The 27,499-nt window shown below is 31.9% G+C and overlaps 1 protein-coding gene across 8 annotated transcripts in view; it reads right to left on the bottom strand.

Annotated features, from left to right (window-relative positions):
- Positions 1–27,499, bottom strand: part of LOC143057396 (3',5'-cyclic-AMP phosphodiesterase 4C-like) — a 307,472-nt gene that overhangs the window by 146,928 nt on the left and 133,045 nt on the right. The window contains exon 1 of one of the 8 annotated variants that reach the window (XM_076230763.1): positions 19,202–20,062. The exons of 5 other annotated variants lie outside the window; for them this stretch is intronic. In XM_076230763.1, the coding sequence (XP_076086878.1) occupies positions 19,202–19,254 (53 nt within the window). In that variant the 5' untranslated portion in view covers positions 19,255–20,062. Of the gene's footprint in view, positions 1–84; positions 228–13,913; positions 13,958–19,201; positions 20,063–27,499 lie in introns of those variants that run through there. 2 more of the 8 variants (XM_076230770.1, XM_076230735.1) reach the window with 2 other exon arrangements.

The following is a 27,499-nucleotide window of genomic DNA, read 5'->3' as shown; positions in this document are numbered from 1 at the left end:
AGATAAATAAATAACTAGGATAAACAACATTCTTGTTAAACACGGAAGTTCATATAAAGCAGGTCATACTGTAAAATTACTCACGTATCCCGATCCTCCTCCTCATCATCATCCGGATGTTTTACTCTAGGATGTCCATGATTGTGTTTTTTACCGTGTTTCGGAACTAAACCAAGTTTTTTAAACTTTCTATAGATAGCAGCAGCAGCCATTGTAAGGATAACATGACAGTGAGAATGACATAGAACCAGCAGAATGTTTGACAAATTTACAAGCATCAGTCAGCTCTCTACGTAATACCTGGCACAGCTTATTATATCTACACTGTAACCCTTTTACTCACTTTTCTTTGTACAACAATTTACATTATTTACATAAAACTTACATATTGCTGTTTATCATATATTTTTACATTTAATCTGATTTTCTACAAATTTTTAATACTATTTCAATCACTGTTTTTAATTTTCTGATAATCAACTTATTCCCCCCTCCCCTCCCCCCCCCCCCCCCCCCCAACTTCTAATCATTTTTTTTTATTATTATTCATTCACTTCAAGAGCAACTTAATCGGACCATTAAAATGATTACAAAATTAAAATCTAAATAGAATAGATAACAATATTCTATGTAGAGCACTCATCTATGGTAATCAGATAGGAACTATTGGTCAAAGTTTCAAAACTTTCCACACCTTTCAAGTACTGGCGACCTTTGTCTGACCAGGGTTAGGAGAATTTGGCGCTAAGGAATGTAAGGTTTCTGGCAAGTCTAATTACCCAATGATTAGAACATTTATTATGCTACAATTAATGCCCGTGTCACTATCTTACTGAGAGTCTGACGTAAGTGTTGTCATGGTAATATATATAGACAAAGGGAAATAACTGCAACATATCAAAGATAAAATATTACAGTAGAAAAAGGTCAGCTACACAAGTTATATTTATACTTTCTTGATTAAAATATCCAAGAACATGTGCAATTTACTTCAAACCATTCATACATACAAGATTGCAAGTTGTTTTTCACCAAACTTATGTGTGGATATATAATATTTCAAAGATATGTTGCAATACATTAGAATCTGATTTTTCAGGTCAGATAATGAAAGATTTTAATCAGAAGACTGGCTATTAATGAACAGATGCTCTCTAACTGTCAAAATTATAGAATATCAATATGCTTGCGTCAGCATACTAGTGTTTCATCCTCATTCAATGATTATAAGCTAGTATGGAATATATGAGGTATTCATAGATAATACACAAAATACAAGTCATCTGTTTCAACCTCTTCTGGTAACATATCAGTAAAACATTCAAATATTTCATACATAAAAAAAAATTTCTTGAACAGGATACTACATACAAACTTCAAAATGGACATATATTCCCTGATGTATTCCACTATAACACTTCTTCTAAAATAACAAGCACTGGTCAATGCAGGAATGGAAAAAACTTTTACTACTGACTATTCACTAAGGAGTGTAAGATGTCATCTGTAGCATGCCATATCGAAATTGTTGCAAGAATAAAATGGAATATTGAAGAAGTCATTAAATTACAAATCAGAATTTAAAAGTCCCATATCTCTTGAAAAGCATAACAATTTTCATAATCCAAAGAGAGCTTACTTTCAATAATTCCAACAACAACATCATATAAATATATATATAAAAAAATTTAATATACAGTTTGAATAAATTGATCCCAAAAAGGTTAAGTAAATGCTTTGAAATTAAACATTTAAAATATTTCGAAAAATCTACTTTAGGCTTACTACAGTGTTGTACAGTTCTATGACTATTGATTCAAGCCTTATTGACTAGAATTGGACAGTAAAAAGTATTACTCTTCAAATCTTTTGTATATCTCAAAACCAAAACTTCCATTATAATAATAATCACTAAAGTAAATATTTTCGAATCAGCAAATTCTTGGTACATTTTGCATTTCACCTCAAAGATAAGACATAAATTATAAGCTAACACATTAAAAGAGAGGTAACTCCTAATGTAAAACAAAACAACATTGTTCCAATTTAAGCAAATAAGCATGACAAAAAACTCAACTACATTGTATTCTATTTTTGTTGAAATCAAACAAAAGTTTATTTTGGACCCTTTGAACCTTGACAGTGAACCAATTCGAAAAAAAAAAAAATGTAAAAATTACAAAATCTAAATACATTATTAGATTCAGCATATTGAAATCAAAGTTTAATTTTGCACTCTAATATATGAACCTACTTGAAAACAGGGCCCAAAAAAAAATAATCTAAATACTCAGTTATATCAAGCATAAAACTCCTATTTTTTTTTCAACATTATTCTAACCATATTGAATTTGGTCAGAAATAAGCAATTCAAACAAAGTTTAAATATTTTTGTTTTTTTATGCCTTTTAGGCCAATTAATTAATAGGCTGATGTAAACCTTGTGATACAAATCCATACACTTATACGTTATTGTAGGGAAACCAAAAGTATGTTTGCTTTGGTTCCTTCTTTGACCCAAAATTCTTAAATAACAAGGGCCATAACCTCCTAAATCAATTCCAACCTTTCTTTTGTAATATGGAAATTTCTGGTAGAATTTCATTGAGATCGATACATGTATACTCAAGTTATTATCTGGAATCCAAATGACAACACTGCTGGTGGAGATTTAATTCCCGAGGGTATAACCAGCACAGTAGTCAGCACTTTTGTGTTGACTTGAGTTATCATTGATATGTTCAATGATAACTCAACTGTTAACAAAACTTTGAATTTTTGAAATACTAAGGCTTTTCTACCTCAGGAATAGATTATCTTAGCTGTATTTGGCAAAACTTTTAGGAATTTTTGGTCCTCAATGCTCTTCAACTTTGTACTTTATTTGGCCTTTTAAACATTTTTTGATTCGAGCGTCACTGATGAGTCTTTTATAGATGAAACGCGCGTCTGGCGTATATCTAAAATTTTAATCCTAGTATCTATGATGAGTTTATCAACATTGCCATACCAATACATGTAAAAAAAAAAAATGTCTGCAAATTCAAAATATTATAAATATTCACAAATCTCCTTTGAGAATTTTTAGTTTGTTAAAAACTATTTTAAAATATAAAAAGAAGATGTGGCAATCATCTGCAACTCTCCACAAGACACCAAAACTCTCTTCTATGACAACATTTCTACATTTATATCCCTTCTACACGATGTAATATTGATACAAGGACAAGGTCATTGCATTTAATCATTTCAGAGTCACTTCTGAATAGCTGGCTTTCACTACTGTAATTCAGAATTTAAAATGCTTGTGTAAATATTGTTATAAAAAATTAGGTGCAAAGCTCAGGGAAATCTAAAATTTGCAATGTTCATTTTAAGATCAATTTCATATTAATGAACTTATTGATTTGATTATTGAACAAACAGTTTATTTTGCAATTATCATAAATATGCATGAAATATTTGTCACTGGATATAACATAGATAAACCATTACTGTCTATATGCTTCAGTACTATATTAATCTATATTCAAATTTATTTTTTAAACCAGGTGCATAAAAGAATCATCAAAAGTAATTTGATTGAAAGTTAGAACATGATAAACGAAACCAAGGTCAAAAACTTAATTGATGATGAGTTCATGCTTTGACATAACTTTAATGCTTGATATAACTTCTCAAACAGTTTAACAGTTGAATTTGTTGTGGTTACCTCCCTTTCATTGTATTGTTGTATGCATATCTAACACATTTCTGCTCAATATTGAATAATGCCAGAAATTGGATTCGATGGAAGAAATATTTAGAACAAAAATTAAATGTTTACATGTCAATTCAAACTCCAATTTCTCATATAATATTATTTAAATATCATACACAATGTGTTGACATAAACTTATCTCAATAAAATTAGTTTTTTTTATGTTATGAGACTCCCCACTGAGAAAACTACCATATAGAAAGGACAAATTCCTCTATTGAACTCTGTAAAACCCTGCCAACTTTATAGGTTTTCAGTCTATGGTGCAATAGTAAAATAAGGATTCTTTCTGATCCGAATACTAAATATTATTGAATTACATTCTAGGTTTTTGAACTTGTTAGGTTTCACCTATTTAATTAGTCATGACATGTTTAAATCATTTTTTCATATCCCATTGGAAAGTGTTTGGTTTTAAAAATATTTTAGTGGTTGTTAATTACTGCATTACTTTTTTCCCCTTTATTTTAAATTACTTCACACCTATAATAGTAGCCTGACCCTCTTAGATAGATGGTCAGACAAATCAGCGGTAAGGTGTCCTGGAAATAACCTACTGATATTATAAAACTATGACATTTATAGAGGTCAATCTTATAGACAGGATTCAACAATTAACTAGTCTTAATGAAGCTATAACAAAAATAAATGTTTAATGAATGATATTTTTTTTTACTTTCTTAATAGGTTCATGCAAAATTCTTAAATAGTATGACATAGGTGGATCAAGGGGGCCCTGTGGGAAAAATTTGGTTGATCATATAGGAAATCACTGAAGTGTGACTGGAGCCCCCTCCCCCCTTTAGGTCAGTCAGCGGGCCCCTTACAAAAAGTTCTGGATCCGCCACTGTATGATATTAGTGTGCATAATTGAATAATTACATTATGTGTATGTTTTAGAAGATCATGCGTACATTTCTAGAATGAAGTGCTTCTGTGCTTCATACAAAATGTGCTTACGGTTACACTTTTACACCCCAATAAAATAACAAAAAGAAGCATGCAATTCTTAATTGAAATTTAGAACTATCATCAAACAGGAAGTAACTGCATTTAAGATAAAACTGCTTTCACTTTACATCTCCACAGCTGCAATAAAAATATAAAGTCATTCCCTTCTATAGAAGACCCCCAAAAAATTATGAAAGTTTTATACTCAAGGTCAAGGACAGATGGACAGACAGAAAGAAGGAATGACCTGTCATAACAAGGATCATATAAACATGGAAGTATTGTATTGGAGACAGATGGACAGACAGAAAGAAGGAATGACCTGTCATAACAAGAATCATATAAACATGGAAGTATTGTATTGGAGACAGATGGACAGTCAGAAAGAAGGAATGACCTGTCATAACAAGGATCATATAAACATGGAAGTATTGTATTGGAGACAGATGGACAGACAGAAAGAAGGAATGACCTGTCATAACAAGGATCATATAAACATGGAAGTATTGTATTGGAGACAGATGGACATACAGAAAGAAGGAATGACCTGTCATAACAAGAATCATATAAACATGGAAGTATTGTATTGGAGACAGATTGACAGACAGAGAGAAGGAATGACCTGTCATAACAAGGATCACATAAACATGGAAGTATTGTATTGGAGACAGATGGACAGACAGAAAGAAGGAATGACCTGTCATAACAAGGATCATATAAACATGGAAGTATTGTATTGGAGACAGATGGACAGACAGAAAGAAGGAATGACCTGTCATAACAAGGATCATATAAACATAGAAGTATTGTATTGGAGACAGATGGACAGACAGAAAGAAGGAATGACCTGTCATAACAAGGATCAAATAAACATGGAAGTATTGTATTGGAGACAGATGGACAGACAGAAAGAAGGAATGACCTGTCATAACAAGGATCATATAAACATGGAAGTATTATACTCAAGGTCTTTAAGACAGATGGACAGACAGAAAGAAGGAATGACCTGTCATAACAAGGATCATATAAACATGGAAGTATTGTATTGGAAAAATAATACTACAATGACAGTCAGGATCCTACTTCGTCAAAATTATCTCCCCATTACGCCAGTTCATTTTCACAATCGTAAAAATGGAAGCCATTGTAGCGATGACGCGCTACCAATTTTGCTCTTGGAAACCGATAAATTTATCCACATTGCACCAATACGATCCTTATATATCAGTTATATTTTAAAAGACAAATGTATCAACTAGCTAATGAGCATCAGTTAATGATCTTGTCTGCATTGATTCAACTTAAAACTATTGTCTGATCGGTTGTTAGGTGGAATTTTCGAAAAATCATAAACATTTAAAAAAAATCTAATTAAATATTTCGTGGAAGGGCAGACTAGATTTTTTTTAGTGGTTGAAGACTATAAACCCTAGTTATCACACACAAAAAATTAGAATTTTTCGAAGATATGCATTTTCATCATCCAACTTGTAAGACTGTCGTCAAGTACTTTCAGTAAAAAAATAGCTATTCGAACACACCTTCCCTGTTTTTGTGACTCATTAGATAGGTATTTCACTTGACCCATATATTTCATCTTTTAGTACTGTTATTTTTGTGTGTTATAAAGTCAACCTATAGCTTTAATATATAAAAATGATAGAATCTGAAGCGAGACGATGTATGAAATATTCTTACTTTGAACGATATCAAGACAAAATACTCAACTCAAACACGCCCTAACATAAAAAGGTGCACTCGATTTTCTCTTTTCGATACAATTGTTACCTATTTTTTGGAATTTTTTCTTCAGTCACATAATGGAAGGGCAGACACGAAAATTACTGAACTAATAGATTGATATCTTTTCCGTCCGTGGTAATTTTTTCAAAAAAATCGGAGGTTATGCATTTTTGTCATCCAACTTGAAAGATACACATGTCGTCGACTTGATATCTAATTGTTCTGCTTAACTATGTACTAGATAAATTGAAAACTTATGCAAATGGTGTTTTTGAAATAAAACACCTCGTAATTGAGAAGAAAATTGCAGTTTTGTTTGTTTCTATTAACTTTTTAAAAATTTGTCACTATAGTAAACAATACAGTAAACATTTATCGCCTTCTCTAATAGAGAGCTTCGATTCTTTTGTTCTATTTCAACCTGGTTTCCGACTGAATGATACTAACAAACATATGATCCCGTTCTCATATTCATGTACTATTTGCCACTGGACATTAAACACTGATCAATTATCATCATTACTAACTTCTAACGGCACTTAGTTCTTTTTACTCCATATACACTTTGACATCCATTTTTTATTTCAATTATTTTTTGCCATCCATCAGTAACCCAAGGCACTCAACTCCTTAGATCTACTCCTTAGATTCCCCTGAGTAAGGTCTCCCATTTGTAACCTCCCAAGCACTTAGTACATTGCATGACTTACTCTGCTCCTTAGATCTGCTCCTTAGATTCCCCTGGAGTTAACAAAGGTTTATAAATCTGCTTGATCTACATACTTCCTAATCAATCTTTGACATCAATTATTCCAGTAAATCTCTTGTGGGTTCAAAACCAATCAAACAATGCAGGCTGATTTACAACATCCAATTTACAAACAATTTACTTTAACATATACCATTGGGCCAAATTAGTCATTTTTTCAATATACCAGAGAGAGTAAATAAGAGTTATTGTCTGCTTAATTGTCTCTTTCCTGTCTTTCTCCATGTATTTCAAATACTCTTTTACTGAAATAATCTAATCTGTATCAGTGACGTGCTTTACTATGGGACAGATTATTCATACATAAAAACAGCTGTAATCAAAGTCAATTTGAACTTTTCCAAATCGGATGTTTATTTATCTATTTTCAATCTATCATGGTGAATCCTCCTTTTCATTCCTTATTTGTCAGAATTTGAAAAGAAATTCCTTGCTTTTGGTAGTTGTGAAGATCATATCCCCCTTTTAAAAAAGACCCTGAGGTGAAGATCTTATTTGACTTAGTCCTAGAATGGAACAATCTTGATGTGCCCTCTAGTTGTTTACATCCTTGTCCAGGGGTCTCTGGAGAATCATTGTCTCATTGGCAATCATACTGATTTCTATGACAACCTTGAGTTTCTATTAACAAAGTGATATCATTAAGCACCTGAATGACCTTACAGTAATGAGACTGAGACAACATGATAAAGAACCAATAAATCAGATATTTGTGTGCATCCAACAAAAACAGATATATAAGTCAAACAAATGATGCAGTAATTGATTAGTGATCTATGTCAATTGTTTGCCAATAGTCTCCCTATAATCCTTGCTTCAATTATTCTTCTGTTCATTATAATGTCAGAGTTGTGTTACATCATTTCACCTGCATAATCATTCAAAAGAAATATAAAATATTTTTTTGCGATTAAGAATATGTTCTATAATGGGCAATTAACCTAAATAATTAAGATTTGTTTGATGATACCAATGACAATACAATACTGGATGTCTTTGGAAATGTTATTTGATAAACTTTCCAAACATCATGTGTCAAATGTGACAAAGACTGACCTTATAAAAATGTTGAAGAGAGTGATTGATTTAAAGATAATGCCTTAACATCCAATGTCAAATATCACTTGCACATTTAGGATAAGACTCCTGGCAAATAAATAAAGCACATTCTGGATAATAGGCCAGTGGCAAATATTTCAGTGTCAATTATTCTATGTAACACATCTAATAGAAACAGAAAATTCTTCATGGCAAATAGCTTTTTCCAGAATGAAAACTTTATAATCCTACCGGCACTAATCTCATATCAATTTCTTTATATTTATATTGTACTATTATGTCAGTGTTCTCACTAAGAATTTTAGGAGAGTCTAGGGACTCGGCAAGTCCAATAGTCAGAAGAAAATATTTTATTGCAATACAATTTATTATTTTATCTCCATGACATAATAGAGCAATGAAATGAGATTAAATTCAGATTACTTTTAAACTTTTGCTATAAAATGATGATATGGGTGTTCAGTTTAAACAAACAAGTGAAACTGCGAGCACTGATGATACCCCCGCCGCAAGTGGATAATATTAATAGTGTAAAAATATGCAAGTGTTCGGTAAACAGGAAGTTTTCAAGTGATGAATCTGAAAACGCATCACACGGTATAGCTGACTTATATAAATCCTGAAACCAAATTTCAGAAATCCTTGTATTGTAGTTCCTGAGAAAAATGTGACGAAAATTTTCAACTTGGCTATCATGTGTAAAATCAAACAAGTGTTCGGTAAACAGGAAGTTGTCGAGTGATGAATCTGAAAACGCATCACACGGTATAGCTGACTTATATAAATCCTGAAACCAAATTTCAGAAATCCTTGTATTGTAGTTGCTGAGAAAAATGTGACGAAAATTTTCAACTTGGCTATCATGTGTAAAATCAAACAAGTGTTCGGTAAACAGGAAGTTGTCAAGTGATGAATCTGAAAACACATCACACGGTATGGCTAACATATATAAATGTTGATACCAAATTACAGAAAGGGTGGATGTGTAGTTCCTGAGAAAAATGTGACGAAAGTTTTCAACTTGGCTATTATGTGTAAAATCATACAAGTGTTCAGTAAACAGGAAGTTGTCAAGTGATGAATCTGAAAACGCATCACACGGTATGGCTAACATATATAAATGTTGATACCAAATTACAGAAAGGGTGGATGTGTAGTTCCTGAGAAAAATGTGACGAAAGTTTCATGGGACGGACTGACTGACGGACGGACTGACGGACTGACGGACGGACTGACGGACAGACAGAGGTAAAACAGTATACCCCCCTTTTTTTAAAGCGGGGGTATAAATATTTCAATCTTTGTGCATCTTAAAATTTGGACTCACCCCAAATTTTCACGAGTCCTGGACTCGCCTTAGTGAGAACCCTTTATGTCATAACAAATGGAGAACAATGCACATAATAAAGATATCTTAATTTCATGTCAAAATAAATTTGGCCATACAATATAGCACCTACAACTTTTGGCCTGGTTTACTTTGTAGATGATTTAAGTCACATAAATGAATGATTCACAGTGATCACAGCAGCATGATCGATAAGCAGTGAATGATGAGGTTTGCCTATCAGTAAAACAACATGTTATTGATTGTTAATTAGCCTATTGTCTATGATAAAGTGATTTATGTCACTAAAGGAGCACCATACATTTGTTATTCACTTCTAGAGTGGGTTTGACTCATCAATGATGGACCATATGCTTCATGATGTCTGTCAAAGATGTAAAATGAGGCCTTGGGTATACCAAATTAAATTTTTAGCTCTCTCTAAAAAAAATGCCTTCTAACTGCATAATTTGGGAAAACATATGACACCCTTATGATTTGCCTTAAACTGGTGGATAATATCCTCGTTATCAATAGAAAAGAAACAATTTAGTTATCATATATTTTATCTTGATACAAAAGTAACACGAGGTCATAGAGTTTTGAATGAATTTCAAATCATTATCATTTAAAACTATCTGAAAAGACCTCCACACCCTTTCAATTGTCAATTTCTGTCAGCTCATACCAAGGACAGTAACTTTTGAAATCTTTTATTATGTAACAAAATATCGGACAAGGTTATATAAGGGATAAAAAATATCCTTGGAAACTATGTAGGTTACAATTTCAAATATTTGTGATATTTGAATGTATGCACATTAAAGAACAATTTTGGTCCTTAAGTACAAATCAATTAAATTATCTTTATATTACTGCTACAGATTGTTACATAATAATTGTAGTTAAATTAAAAGTTATCTTTTGATAGCTGAAGGTTTGGCTCAGCACTCTTATTTGATTGCTTGCTAGTTGCTTATGTCCAGTGGCAAATATGTCATGCATGTTCGGGATGGCACTCTTTTATTTCTACAATCACAGCAACTAACTCTTTTGTCTCTAATCACCAGTCAGAAGAAAAGATGTGTTGTCCATCATAATTTCTTAGGTTTTCAATGACTAACTAAAATTTAATGAGAATTTTGTTTTCACAATAAAATTGTATTGCTGGGTAAGCATAAATACTTTATCTCTGCCATATCTTAAAGTTAACTTATAATAATTAGGTTTGCAAATCCAGTCTTCTAGGACTTTAATTTATTCCACATTTTTACACATTTGCTGCATTCAGAACAACATAGAAAGATTGCAATTTTAGTAAGATTGTTTGAAATACATAAATGGTTCATCTCAAAAAACATTTTAGAGAGAAATTCTGATAATATCAGAACTAAAAAAAAAATCACATTGTTTATGAAGCATCATTGAAATCTACATTTATTCATTTTTAAGTTATTTTTTATTCTATTTTATTTTGGCTATATATATTTGCAAAATCTCTTCTAACAGATACAGTTAATCCCTTGTCTTGATCCTAAATCTGTAATCCTTTGATCATTGTCACAGCCAGTTATCACTGAACTCTGCTTGACAGTATAATCATGGCTTTTCCTCCCAGCATTATAAGATTGATTCTAAACTTTCTCTAATTTCTTATCATTCAAATCTACTAAATAATTCACAAAATTGCCTGAAAGGAAATGAATGTAATTGCGTCAATTTTGAAAAATTTATTTTCCAATGCACTGGGCATTTCTGTAATTGCTAATGTATATTCTGTGTTTTGAAATTTACAGAACTTTCAGATGTATTTCATCAACGTCTAAATCTCCTTACATCATGTGATTGAAGATTTTTGTATTGTGCTTGCTATAAAATAAATTTCCCTTTATGTTTTGTGACTTTTTCATAATCCTGAATTTTATATGGTAAACTTTTTACTTTTTTAGGGTCTTCTTAAATCTAATTATTATTTAACTAAAGTTTCATACAGTATGACACATACAAAGAAGATATGAAAAATTCCAAAATGAATCAACAAGAATTTAAAGAACAGCCTCTATATCTAATTACCTGGATTATGTGGTACAATTGCTGACATGTTTGCCACTTCATCAGCAGAGATTGATTATTTAACAATAGACTCAAAATAATCTGGCTTTCTATAAATGTTTTAAATTGCTGGGCTCTGAATTTTCAGAGGAAAAGAAAGCCAAGTACTGTTTTAATTTATCTACTTGGAACGAAATGAAGACTTTTTATAAATGACCTTATATACTTTATTCTTGATTATGGTTTGCTCCGCATTGACCTATAAGTTTCACAGGAGAAACTAAAAGATTAATGAAGGAACACTGATGAATGGTCAGTGATGGCAACAGCTTACGGCTTTCGGCTTACTGGTCAGCTAAAACAAATTGGTCATTGTTGTCATCATTTCAAAAATCTTTTCTGTTTATAGATTTATTTTTTTATTGCACTATTTTTGGTGCAATACCTCATCAGCACAGAGTTTATTTTTTCCTGATTAATTTTCCATTAATTGTTAGTCATCAGATTTATATGGTATTGATCTGTATAAAAAAATCAGTCTGCTGCATACAGTTGTCAAATCTCAGGTAACAGAGTCAATAAAAAGGAAACATTAAAGTGTTTCATATTGTTTGATGTTCATTAAAAATCAATGATACTTTTAAGTATACATTGCAGTCTGTATATTGTGACTTATCTTGGGACAATATCAAGTTTACATTGCAGCTTTCCATAGCAAATAATCTAGATAATAATATATTATTCACTTTCATTTTCGATTTAAACTATTTACTTCTTTTCTTTAAAAAAAACACCACAATATATAAGTGAAAATCTCAATTTAGTATGCTAAAATTTGGAAAAAGACTAAAGCATACCAACAACCAACAAATAAACACAGAGCATCATTGAAACCTCTCAAGTCTTACATGGAAAGAAATGTATGTCTAAAATGGGCCACTATTCCCAGAAATCATTCCATGCCCAAAAATTCCTGTCAAACAAAAGAAGCAATATTACCACCTGAAAACCCCTATATCTATATGTATATCCCAGACACAATCTTACAACAATAGGATGTTACCATATAGGTGGTTCCACTCTGTACTTAAAGATACTGCTATTGTTATAAAATAAGTAATTCATAGATTGTCTCAATTTTTGTTGACCACTTATCAAAACTGACAACGTATCTCATCACTATGTAAATCTTAATTAAACATAGTACTCTCCATATAAGTAAACATTCCCCATATCAAGTTGTATGTAAATCTGTCCCAATTATACCAGCTAATGTAAATCTGTCCCAATTATACCAGCTAATGGCACATGTCTTACTGCTTTAGTTATTGCCCTCTCTTTTCAAACAGTTGGAATCAGTAAAACTAACATTACTTTTCTTCATGTGGGTCTGAAACTAATGTTGCAATAATTTAATGTTTTTATTTTTAAATCACATTTAAAGAAATCTTTAGTTCATTATATCTTACTTTTAATCAGAATTAAATCAGGGTTCAATTAAAACTTATTAATCTGACATGACGATATTTGATATTAATATTTTCACAGCTGTGTCTCTGACAGATTAATAAAAGTCTGAGGAAGGAGACCTTCTTAAATAATAGTAACGTAATTTATCGTAACTTATCAAAAGTCTGAGGGAGGAACCCTTCTTAAATAATAGTAACATAATGTATTGAAAGATTACGTCAGGAAATCTAAAATGACAACAAGATTATTATTTACATTTAAAGACTTATTCAACCAAAAAAAATACTGGAGGCTCTTCTTTTTAAACAGTATCAAACTTAATAAAAGCATTTAAATCCATTAAAAATATGGCTGCCAAGTACAAACTATGGTGAAAATATAAAATACAACTATTTTGAAAATGACTCTGCCAATATATGAACATTTGAACAGAAATACATTAAGTAATGGCCCATACTTTATTTCTTGTTATGTAAAAGAGATGCTAATGAAACAAAAGGACACTCAAACTCATTAGTTCTGACTAAATGGTGGATAAAATATATAGGAGAGAGAGTAGATCAGGTTTCAATTCAATTTATATTATTTTATGTAGTTTCATTTTCTATTTAGGTTTCAGCCTTATACATGCTGGATGAGTAAATCATATTACAGCTTTCATTCTCATCTTAAATTTCAGATTTCTATTACAGTAAGGTCTGTAACCTCCTGACAGCTTTAGTAATGTATAACTTGTATTTTTACCTGTTTTTACCTGTATTGTATATAAAATACTAACTTACCAGGATTTTCGTCTATTGAGTTGGAGCATATTAAAATAACATAAACAGTCCCTACTGCACAAAGTTGTAATCAATATATGTTACCTATGTCAGGTCATCATACAGGTAGGAGACAGGTGTTTTGATTAACTACTGTTTCAGCTGATATAGTAAGAGACCGCAGGCTAAGGTGAATATACAAGAATACAAAGTAAAACGACTCCCACATCAAATTGAAAACATTACTACGGAAATAAATCATAGTATTTGTTTACCAGTTAGCTGGAGTCCACAAGCGAAATAAACAAATCAGTTAGCTAGGGTCCACAAAAGACTAATAAACATATCAGTTTAATAGCTGGGGTCCACAAGCGCTATAAAAATATCATTTAGCTGAGTCTTCAATAGACTAATAAACCTATCAGATAACTGGGGACACAATAGAAATAAACATACCAGTTAGCTGGGGTCCGCAATAGAAATAAACATACCAGTTAGCTGGGATCCACAACAGAAACAAGCATATCAGTTAGCTGGGGGCCACAACAGAAATAAACATACCAGTTAGCTGGGGTCCACAACAGAAACAAACATACCAGTTACCTGGGGTCCTCGATAGAAATAAACATACCAGTTAGCTGGGGTCCAAAACAGAAACAAAAATTCAGCTAGCTGGGGTCCACAATAGAAATAAACATACCAGTTAGCTGGGATCCACATATAGAAATGAACAGATCAGTTAGCTGGGGTCCACAACAGAAATAAACATACCAGTAAGCTGGGATCCACAATAGAAACAAACATATCAGTTAGCTGGGGTCCACAATAGAAAAAACATATCAGTAAACTGGGGTCCACAATAGAAATATAAAATGTTAGTTAGCTGGAGTCCACAACAGAAACAAACATATCAGTTAGCTGGGGTCCACAATAGAAATACAAAATATTAGTTAGCTGGGGTCCACAATAGAAACAAACATATCAGTCAGTTGGGGTCCACAACAGAAACAAACATATCAGTTAGCTGGGGTCCACAATAGAAATAAACATACCAGTTAGCTGGGGTTCACAACAGAAACAAACATATCAGTTAGCTAGGGTCCACAATAGAATTAAACATATCAGTTAGCTGGGATCCACACTAGAAACAAACATATCAGTTAGCTGGGGTCCACAACAGAAACAAACATATCAGTTAGCTGGGATCCACAATAGAAATAAACATACCAGTTAGCTTGGGTCCACAACAGAAACAAACATATCAGTAAGCTGGGGTCCACAATAGAAATAAACATACCAGTTAGCTAGGATATACAATAGAAATAAACATACCAGTTAGCTTGGGTCCACAACAGAAACAAACATATCAGTAAGCTGGGGTCCACAATAGAAATAAACATACCAGTTAACTGGGGTCCACAATAGAAACAAACATACCAGTTAGCTTGGGTCCACAACAGAAACAAACATATCAGTAAGCTGGGGTCCACAATAGAAATAAACATACCAGTTAGCTAGGATATACAATAGAAATAAACATATCAGTTAGCTTGGGTCCACAACAGAAACAAACATATCAGTAAGCTGGGGTCCACAATAGAAATAAACATACCAGTTAACTGGGGTCCACAATAGAAACAAACATACCAGTTAGCTTGGGTCCACAACAGAAACAAACATATCAGTAAGCTGGGGTCCACAATAGAAATAAACATACCAGTTAGCTAGGATATACAATAGAAATAAACATATCAGTTAGCTTGGGTCCACAACAGAAACAAACATATCAGTTCGATGGGGTCCACAATCGTAATAAACATACCAGTTAGCTGGGGTCCACAATAGAAATTAACAGATCAGTTAGCTGGGGTCCACAATAGAAATAGACATACCAGTTAGCTGGAGTCCACAAAAGAAACATATATATCAGTAAGCTTGGGACCCATTAGAAATCAACCATAGCATTCATAGATAGAGACTACATTAGAAATCAACCAGAGCATTCAAAGCTTAGGACCACATTAGAAATAAACAAAAGCATTCAGCCAGCTGGAGACAACAAGAGAAATCTACCATAGCATTCAGTCAGCTAAGGACCAACACAAAAATTAACCATAGATTTCATTCAGCTATTTAGGACCACCAATTCAGTCAGCTGGAGACCACAGTCAATTTCTACTTTACAAGAACAGGTTTTCCTTTCATTTATCAGTAAGCATTATGTATTTACAGAAGAAAATATCAAGGCGGGTATCAAAACCAATCCCTGTCAGTTACATTAATAAGGGACATCTCGAAGTAGATTTCTGTTCCATTGATAATGTCTCCCAATTCTCATTTCAAAAGAGAGCCCATTAACGTAAATCTAGGTTCTTTTGGTTCATCATTTTCAAACTTTCAAACTTTTAATTTTTGCTAAGAATTAGATTGCAATCTGGCCGAAACAAGCTTTTCATGAAGGTGGGTCTGAAAGATAAATGATCTCCACACCTGACGAAAAGTTACAAAATAAAAATTCTTATTTGTATCTTGAACAGATATATTGTCAGTAGAAAAAATGTGTCCTTGAAGTGTACATCACAGGTAAACTACAAATATAATTTGAGAAAAAAATACCTGCTTTAAATACTTAACAATGAATAAAATTTGTAAATATGTTTTCAAAATATACAATAACATATTATAATGAAGAACTGACTGCATCATACGTAGATGGTATTAATTTTCATATTTTATTGTTTCTAAGTCAGTTTGTAATGTTTTGTACAACTTGAGCCTATATGCATGTATTAGTTGACAATTTCAAATGAAGGCATAATGCATCACACGTACATAGTTAACAAACATAATCAAAGTACTGAAGTACTGAACATTGGATGACTACAAGTCCTTGTGGATGGTCAAAAGCACTTGTCTCAGAAAAAAAATCACATATCTCTTTACCTGAAACTGAGGTTAATGTACAGAGATATATTTTTTTCTGAGACAAGCTTGTGCATGGATGATAAATGACAGGAAATTCAACTTCACCGTAATAACTATTATATTGTAGTGATACAAATCAGTACAAAATCAGTACACTGATTTGTTGTTATATATTATATTAAAATAACAGTTACATGTATATATGATTTCAATCCATTTGTATTTCATTCTATTCTACTATTCTAATGAAAGTGCAATGCAAGTGCATGGTTGACACTTTTCTGTAAAAATTCAATTTTTCTAAAAGATTGAATACGGGTAGGCAAAACAATTACATAGTTAACGGTCCTTGCCGGTATTGTCGCAAGACTTTCTTTGAGATATTCTTCCACATGCTTTAACACAATTTTTCGGTACGTGTGCGTTGATATTATCAATGATTTTTTACTTATATATATATATGTCTAACTACAAAACATTTTCATATTATTTTATGTTGTAAACAAAAATATTTTTATCAGTATTCATTGAAGAGCTGTATTTATATCAAAAGATAAGGAATGTTATTTTGCACTCGTTTATGTGCGCATATTTGTCATGTTTATAGATCAGTTACAAACCCAAAACTAATTTACATAATGGAAATTAAGGCGATAGCAATACACCGAAATGACCTCAAGGTCATCGCGATGTAAAAAGGATAACATGTCTAAAGGTAGCAATCAACTTTAGTTCTTGCTGATTTTCCCCACACATAATCAAATTTGACAGACAACATAAATTGTTAATTTAAAGGAATGACAAAAACAGCCTGTCATTTAATTTTTAAGTGCTTAACTTAACTATTTTCTTTTAAAACAAAAAGTCTTTTTCTAAGGTTAAAAATTGTCCCAAAAAAATCCAGTCAAATTATTAATAATCAAGGGGGAAAGAAAAAACTAATAAATACAAGTTTGTAACAAACAAAAGGTCAAATGCAAAAAAGTAAAAAGACAAACTAAAGTCCACATACAATTGCACAGAAATATTATGAATGTTGAGTAACACACCGCCCTAGTAAGAGACTGGTGACAGGTTCAGCCAACATTAACTGGTGTCCATAAAAAGGGGATTAGACATGAACATTAACAATCTGAACATCCAGTTAGTATTCAGATGCCTGAATCTTAATGCATCTTAACTATTCATGTTAATAATGTGACACTTTAAAAGCATACAATTAAAATACAACAACTCCATCAAACTCAAAGTACAAAATTAACCATTCTGGTACAGATTTAGATGATTGATTTATTGATCCTGTTTACTTTTCCAGCACAAAAAAGGATTTATTAAGAGAATATTCTGATGAAAAAAAATCTTTACAATATAACCAACAAATTGTTTTCTATGAATCCCTCCAAAACTTTAACATTCAGTTTAATTTCTTAGTAAAATAATAATCAATTGTTATAATTTATCATATATTAGGTTATACTGTTAACAGAGAACCCATAGATCATAGCTTATGATACCAAAAGGTTTAATGTATGCCTTTTGCTTTAGATTGTTCACCTCCTTAATGTCCAGTTACAAATATTTCATGTATAATCAGGAAATGCATTTATAATAAAGTCTTGACAATCTCTACTAATGTTTTTAAAACTCAACCAATTTTCAAATCTAGACTGAACACAAACCCTTAAGAAAAAAGAAAATGGGCAGAATAAAGTACTGGGAAAATCAAAATATAACCTAGAGAAGTTATTGGATGGAAATAGCTCGCTATCACAAACTGTAAAGAGCTGAATAAGCAAGAAAATTAAACAATAATAACATATCCACAAACTGAGGAAATAAAGGATGAATGGCCTATGTTATATACCCTTCCTTATCTGGAGTAGGGAGAAAACAGTAATTATTATATCAGATAAAGCAATACAACTAGGTTATTCATCTTTGTTAACCTGTTATAAAGCAATACAACAAGGTTATTCATCTTTGTTAACCTGTTATAAATTAACCTTTGGCACTTTTGTCAAAGAATCAGGACCCACTGGGCAACATGTAGACATCAAGAATATGTGTAGTCGGTTTCATGGGGATTTTCAATCATTTTTTACAATGTTTTTACGTTTTTACCTTTAAAGCGCTCTTTAATATTTTTCTTTTGCTCCTTTTCATCAAATGGTCATAATTTTTTAACTTCCTACTTCAATTGTCTTTTGCGGTTGAAAAATTCATTTCGAATCAAATGGCATTAAAAGTCTTATCAATTATATTTTACAACTTTTCATGTTTATTTCCATTTGGAAAAAAAAATAATTTAACTGATTTTTTCAAAACGTTCTTAATATTTATTTCTACAATTTTTTTGAATGAAATAAGAATATTTCTTGACTTACCATATCCAAGAATGTCTTCTCTTAGGTTCTTGTATTGTCGGGACAGTCAACATGGCTTTTTATTATGGAATTGCAAAAATGAAAATCTCATTGAATTCAATCCTACATCATATTAGAAGGCTTATCTATCATAACACACAGATTTTATAGGTTTGAATTGTAAAATATAATTTTCCTATTAATATTTTCTCTAGCAATGAGATGGATTAAATCTGCTGGATGCTTCCTTAAACGTTGAATCGAATTGTCCACAGATCTATTAATCATTCCACTTCATCAGACATTCTTTGTCCACTCTGTAAAACTCTGTGGGTCAGTATGTTTATAGTCAAAACAAAAATGTTGACAAAAATTTAAATCGATCATGAATATTTTAAATATCTATATGTTTGGAAAATAAATTATGCAATAAATTTATGTCAAGATATTCCAATCGTTAGTCTGAAGAAATCACAGAACTTATACATGTCACGAAAAATGTTAATCCCTGAAACGGTATTAATTATTCCAAAACAAATATACACTAAGGTATTACTGAGGTTAAGTGTAATATTACAGTATATGTACTCTACAAGAATTACTTTCCACTTAACACCTTGTTTATAAACAGTTAGGATTGATTTAACAATTACTACAGATCATTCAAAAGTAAATATTGACAGTGTCACACAACGTCCTTCGAACCTCAAATATTTATCAACAGCTGTAGTGATAAATCACACACGAAACTATTTCATCCAACTTTTTTCGGTGTTTCTTTTTTTTTTCAATAAAAATGTGTATATTGCATTATAATACCGTTTAACTAGGACACATTAGGCTTAACTTTCCTATCACATGTGACATTTATATGTTTATTTTGAATATCATTATAGCAATATTTTTTATTGATTGATTAAATATGAATGTATCCCGAACACTTTGAAAATATCCTAGATTTCACAAATATTTGATTTTCTGCAATAATATGATTCTGTAAACAATGCCTTGTCCGATGTACCATGTCAGGATATCACATTACAGTATCGGAAAAAGCTAATCACATACTGTAACTATCTCACAAGAATTTACGTCAATCATGGCTCAGTTTCCTTCTCACATTATATACATTCTTATTTAAATTTTCTTAGCCTTCCGTAATCCCTATCTAAAATATTAATAAAATGCCAAATTAATTAGCAGCCCTTTCGTTTGCAGACAATTACACCTTAATGAGCTCCTAACGAGTTTCTGACAGGTTAATTAAATCAGAGAATCATTTCCTTCTGTGCAGCAATTATGTCTATTGATGAAACATAAAAGTTTCCATGAAAAAACCTCCACTGAGTCAGTATGCTAAAACCTCCCTGTAATTTCAATCTAATACAAATTACAAACTTCCTTATAACACTTTTAATTTCTCTAGCGCTGTAAGATTTCAATTTTCTTAGCGACCTCCATTCTAATCATTTCCTTTAATTTGGAACATAAAACTTTTTACGAATGAACTAAATTCTCTTGGTTATGGGATTGCCGATTATAGGTTCCAATGTTGTTAACTTCTTGGTTTCAATCATAAAACGGCCTAAACTAGCAAGTTAATAAGGTTGACAATTACGATCAGTTAAATCACAAATTCTACCTTTTAACACAGTTATTTAATTTTTCCTGATAAAGGTAAAAAATTTTATCCCATGAAAATGAACGTTTTCGAATGGTTTTCCACATGAGCAACTCTATAGAGATAAATTTGACAATGTACGTCATTACAGTAGTTCTTAAGGGGACTGTCTCATGGGTAAATGTCTATCTAATCAATTAATATCCAATACTGATAAGTAGGGAAGGATGTTAAAGGAAACTATTGATAATGTTATAAATAATAATGAATAAATAATAACGAGAGGAAATAGCCAATTCTATACAAGGAGTTTAAACAATCGTTCAAATCTCTACACCTCTTCAATAGCTTCTTTATCTCATCTTAACACTTTAAATCTATACTGCACAGATTAAATTCAAATGTAACTAAATTATTGTCACATTATGGATAATAATCATATTTCTATGGAACTCTATCTGCTATGAAAGAGGCAGATTTCCTAGAGACTACATATTTCTATGGAACTCTATCTGCTATGATAGAAATCAGATTTCCTAGAGACTACATATTTCTATGGAACTCTATCTGCTATGATAGAAAGCAGATTTCTAAGAGAGTACTGCAAAAGTTTTGTTGTACAACTGACTTAAGGACATGCAACTTTGTGACATTTACTCACATATTCTAAGTATTTCTATTCACTATGACATTTCTAAAACAAAAGTCAAGGTTTGTCCATGATTAATACACATTTGAATTCACCGAATTTTTTGTTGGTTTAAATTAAGAAAAACATTTATGAAACCAGGTACAAATGTCTAGAGGATATATACTATAAATTCAGAAATTATTGAGATGATTTATTATTGTGAAAAATACGACAGTGTTAGATACGTAAAAACTCCCATTTTGATTTTTTTATATGAATTAAACAGGATTTTTCTTTAAATCACATTTTAGTCTAAAATGACAAAATGGTAATAATAAATGCACTCAATAATTTGTGAGTTCACAATACAGTAGACTGCATATCATATGTTGTCTGTGGATGAGATGGAGAAATCTAGAAGTAATAGACAAGATGAATGGATATAGATTTCAAATTAAAACGCTGGATTAAATTCAAGGGCAGCCTGCTTCAAAAGATGGGTTGAATTTAAATTATAAAATAATAATCTACTGATAAATGTAGATCTTCTTCAAGGCCATGAAATCATTAAATGTTTTTAGTAAATACAATGGCCTTATGGGTGGGTACAAACTTTCATTATTTCATACAAATTGTTAATTCATACATGGTTGAGTTGCTGGTCAGTTGGTATCATTTTGAATTTGGCTCCATAGTAAATTGGTCAATTGACCAAGTAAAATGTTGGTTTTTGTAACATTACAATAGGTTTGCATAATATATTTCATTTACTGTCATTAAATATATTATATGTCTGGCAATACCACTCATAGTCAAAAATCTTAGACATTGATTCCATTATAGAAAAGAACTTTATAATATTATAAAGCATTTCTGCAAAGAATTTTCAATGCAAAATTATTCCCTATAGTCCTCTGCCTTGTCACCTAATCAACATGCTATCCATGGAGTCAGTAAACCAAATGAGGAGTAGAAACCTAGGATAATTCATCTCATAGACAAGGCAGTTATTATCAAAATTATCATCTCAAGAAAAAATCTTATAACTTTTAATTACATGCATTCACCAGAAACAAAATTCCTAAATATAACCAAATATTCGAAATACTTGAGATCATACAAACATATCAAAATATAACAAGAATGTCCCAAAGACGTAAGAAATGAAAATGTTTAGATAACTTATATGTACAATCTTCAAATAATCAGCTGCAAGTCTATTAAATCATAACTACATATTTTTTCTTATCTAAAACACATAAAATTAAAAATGAGTAATAAAAAGCACGTCTATAGTAATGGTTTTTAATACACAGGGATGAAAATGGATCAGGTTTTATCCAAGATCAATATAATGCATTACTGAACATTGAAAACTTTTTACTTATATATGACATTATACAGATAAAGGATAACTTTCATAACATATATTATAAGGTACAAGATTAGATGTAAACACAGAGGACAGAACATTATAGAGGTATACTGATTAACTTGTCAATTCTCAGCTAAGATTTATACTGTCCAGTGCCAGCATCAAGGTCTGTCAATAATTATAACTATAACAGTATTCCCTGACATATAAGTAGTAGGTACACCCAAGAGGATGTTAGATATTATGTCTAATCCAAAAGGATATATTTCTATAATTTAAGAGGGGTCTTTCAGTAATTTGATCTTATCTTAGCATGGTAAATGCAGTATATCCAATCACATTTCAGGACATTACATTTAATGACATCTCAAACAATTCCCCTTTATAGCTGGACAGTGATCAGATTAAAGCAAGTAATTATTGTCAGTGTGGCTCAGTGCAGATTTTAACAACCATGGTTGATGGTAGCAATTCCTTTCAAGATTACAACTTTTATTCTTATTATTGTTCATTACAAAATAGTAGTTACAAATAATGACATTTTATAAGTGCTTAATTTCACTTTGAATGTTTATGATTTCATTACATTCATGGTTCAAATTTGAATGACATCCCCTTTTTTTTGGTAAGTGACAGGTTCAATATTTCCAATCATACAATAACTGAAGTGAAAGTGTAGACACTCCAAGTAGTAAAATGTTGACACAGAGATGTGTCTTACCTGTCAACACAAAATTCAGAAAAAGACAATCTGATGAACAATAACATTGCATAACAATTCAAAGTGAACCATGAAAATCTGAGGACAACACTTAATAAACAGCTGCGCCATGAGCGCATGATACGCCCGACGTCTTGTGTGGAACTTTTATGCAATAATCAAAAATAGTTTCTGAGAAAGTTTTAAGAAATAACCATATATTGGTCTTGAGACACTGTGGGACATGTGAAACACCCCTCCCCCCACCCTTGTTTTTTTTTTTTTTACAAAGAAATAAATATCACTAAAATAAAATTTTGAATCAAAACCAAAAAGTATACAGATCTTTAGATTAATATAATAAAAAAGTGTGTAAAGTTTAAAGCAATAATCATTAATTGTTTTTGAGATACAGCGCGACATGTAAAAAAACCCTCCCCCTTTTTTACAAAATACTAAATAACTGAAAAATAAAATTTTGAATCATCACCAAAAAGTATACAGATGTTTAGATTAATATAAAAAAGAAGTGTGTAAAGTTTTAAGCAATAATCATAAATCGTTTTTAAGATATGGCGCGACATGTAAAAACCCCCTCCCCTTTTTTACAAAATACTCAATAACTTAAAAATGAAATTTTGAATCATCACCAAAAAGTATACAGATCTTAAGATTAATATAACTAAGAATTGTGTAAAGTTTTAAGCAATAATCAAAAATCGTTTTTGATATATACGGTGCGACATGTAAAAAAAACACCCCCCTGTTTTAGTTAGAAAGTGCCGATACTCAAAAAGTTTTAATCTTATTTTCACCAAAAAGTATACGGATCCATTTGACCATCATAAGAAACAACTATAATAAGTTTCATGAAATTTGGATAAGTCGTTCTCTAGTTACGGTGCAACATGTTTACACCGGACAGACGGACAGACGGATGGACGGACAGACGGACGGACACCGGAGATTTGTATAAAATAATACGTCCCGTCAAATTTTTGACAGGCGTATAAAAACACACTCCTGTTTTAGTAACAAAATGCCGTAACTCAAAAAGTTTTAATCTTATTTACACCAAAAAGTATAGATCATTTGACCATCATAGGAAACAACTATATGAAGTTTCATGAAATTTGGATAAGTCGTTCTCAAGTTACAGTGCGACATGTTTACGACCGACCGACCGACCGACCGACCGACCGACCGACCGACCGACCGACCGACAGACAGACAGACAGACAGACAGACAGACAGACAGACAGACAGACAGACAGACAGACAGACAGACAGACAGACAGACAGACAGACAGACAGACAGACAGACAGACAGACAGACAGACAGACAGACAGACAGACAGACAGACAGACAGACAGACAGACAGACAGACAGACAGACAGACAGACAGACAGACAGACAGACAGACAGACAGACAGACAGACAGACAGACAGACAGACAGACAGACAGACAGACAGACAGACAGACAGACAGACAGACAGACAGACAGACAGAGTTACAGACAGACGGAGTGACAGACAGACGGACGGACACCGGACATTTGTAAACCATAATAAGTCCCGTTGACGGGCGTATAAAAATTACCATCAAACTGAGATGAGCTGATAGTGATGCCACTTTATAGAAAATGTCACTGATCTATCACAAGTAGTTCCTAACAAACTCATTCAGCAGAAAACATGAAATTAAAAATCTCATGATAGCAAATTAATCTATGACATATTAGTCAACAGAGATTTTAAAATTGATAAAATATCCAACCTCTTGGAATAGTACTAAGTAGGGTATTTTTGTGCTAAACTTATTATCATTTATCTGATTTCAATCAACCAACCTGTTTATTATTTTAGCAAGTGAAAAAAAATGACAACAAAACTTTACCAACTGCTCTTAAATTAAAAACCAACATACTGCATAAATCAGTTGGACTTCAAATTTCTTTATCTTAAAAACTGTTAAAAGTGTCAAGAAATAAAAGCTGATCTTCCAATAAGGAGTATGTCAAGGCATGTTTGTATACCATTTACAGAATATAGGTTAAGTTACAGTATCAATAAACTAACATGGACAGATTCAAGTGTAAATAGGGCAACACTGTGAAGAAGGGGAGTGTTGTAACTGACAATTACCAATCAGATTGACACAAACATTCTACAATACAACTCATCACAAAAAACACAAATTTTCTTCCAATTTAAATCTTATTAAATTGAATGATTATTTTACAATGTGAAAGAAAGTAAAAGTACATGCATTAAATTGAACCTGTTAGATGCATAACAATAATTTCCCATGTGTGAGGACGTAGAGTTATATCAATATAACTAATAATATCTCAAAATGATTAAATGTTTCAACCATCAAGTAATTATTGAATATGACAAATAAATAGTTATCCCTGTGTGACAAAAATAGCAGGAATACAACCACCTTATAATAAGTTTGCTTAAACTGTTTACATGTCGAGTGGCAGATCCAGAAATTTTCATAAGAGAGGGCCCTGTGAGACTGATTATTTAAGAAGGGGTCTGCTCCAGTCATGCTTCAGTGATTCCCTATATAATCAACCAATTTTTTTAATAAACATTTTGATTTAACAGCCATTATATATATTTAACAGATTTTAATTATTTTGGGAAAAATAGCAGGAATACAACCACCTTATAATAAGTTTGCTTAAACTGTTTACATGTCGAGTGGCAGATCCAGAAATTTTCATAAGAGAGGGCCCTGCGAGACTGATTATTTAAGAGGGGGTCTGCTCCAGTCATTCTTCAGTGATTCCCTATATAATCAACCAATTTTTTTAATAAACATTTTGATTTAACAGTATTACCAAAGTATACCATTCACGTGTTAATTGTACACATTATTTTAAGTCCATTCGAGGTAAAATGTTTTGCCCTTCAACTATCAATTTTATGATAGTTAAATTCACAGAAAAGAAAGAATCCATTATGATAGTCAACATTGACATAAAACTGCAAAACTTGGCACTGATATAATCATAGTTACGATACTGTTGTCAGGTCATAAAAGATTGCATATTTTGGCGTTAATATTGATTCACTTATAGGGTCTTTGCACATTTATTCAAAAACCAGTTGTTGGCCAGTTGTTGGCATGACATGGGTTATGTTCTTCTCATATATGTTATGATGGTATGATACTAAACCCCTATAACGGGAAGGATTGTGCCTGATGTTCATATGATGAAATCATAATCTTTCAGTCAGTTTAATTGAAGTCTGGAGCTGGCATGTCAGTTAACTGCTAGTAGTCTGTTGTTATTTATGTATTATTGTCATTTTGTTTATTTTCTTTGGTTACAACTTCTGACATCAGACTCGGACTTCTCTTGAACTGAATTTTAATGTGCGTATTGTTATGCGTTTACTTTTCTACATTGGCTAGAGGTATAGGGGGAGGGTTGAGATCTTACAAACATGTTTAACCCCGCCGCATTTTTGCGCCTGTCCCAAGTCAGGAGCCTCTGGCCTTTGTTAGTCTTGTATTATTTTAGTTTCTTGTGTACAATTTGGAAATTAGTATGGCGTTCATTATCACTGAACTAGTATATATTTGTTTAGGGGCCAGTTGAAGGACGCCTCCGGGTGCGGGAATTTCTCGCTACATTGAAGACCTGTTGGTGACCTTCTGCTGTTGTTTTTTTCTATGGTCGGGTTGTTGTCTCTTTGGCACATTCCCCATTTCCATTCTCAATTTTATTGCTAAAGAGAAATAGTGTGATAGAATGGAAAGCTGTAATTATCTATAAGGCATTGTTGTGTCAAGCTTAAGTAATCAATGGTAACAAGTGAAACATGTCCCTGTTTGTTAAATATTGTCTTTGCCACAACATTATATCTGTATCATCTTCCTGATAGTATTGCCTGAGAGACTGCCTAATAACTACATCAAGCTAATGTCTAATCCCTACAGTCCAGACTCATCTACAATTGTTTCTTCACATAT

This window comes from Mytilus galloprovincialis, chromosome 1 (assembly GCF_965363235.1).
Source record: "Mytilus galloprovincialis chromosome 1, xbMytGall1.hap1.1, whole genome shotgun sequence".
NCBI classification, from domain to species: domain Eukaryota; kingdom Metazoa; phylum Mollusca; class Bivalvia; order Mytilida; family Mytilidae; genus Mytilus; species Mytilus galloprovincialis.
This window is presented reverse-complemented; position numbering and strand designations above follow the sequence as displayed.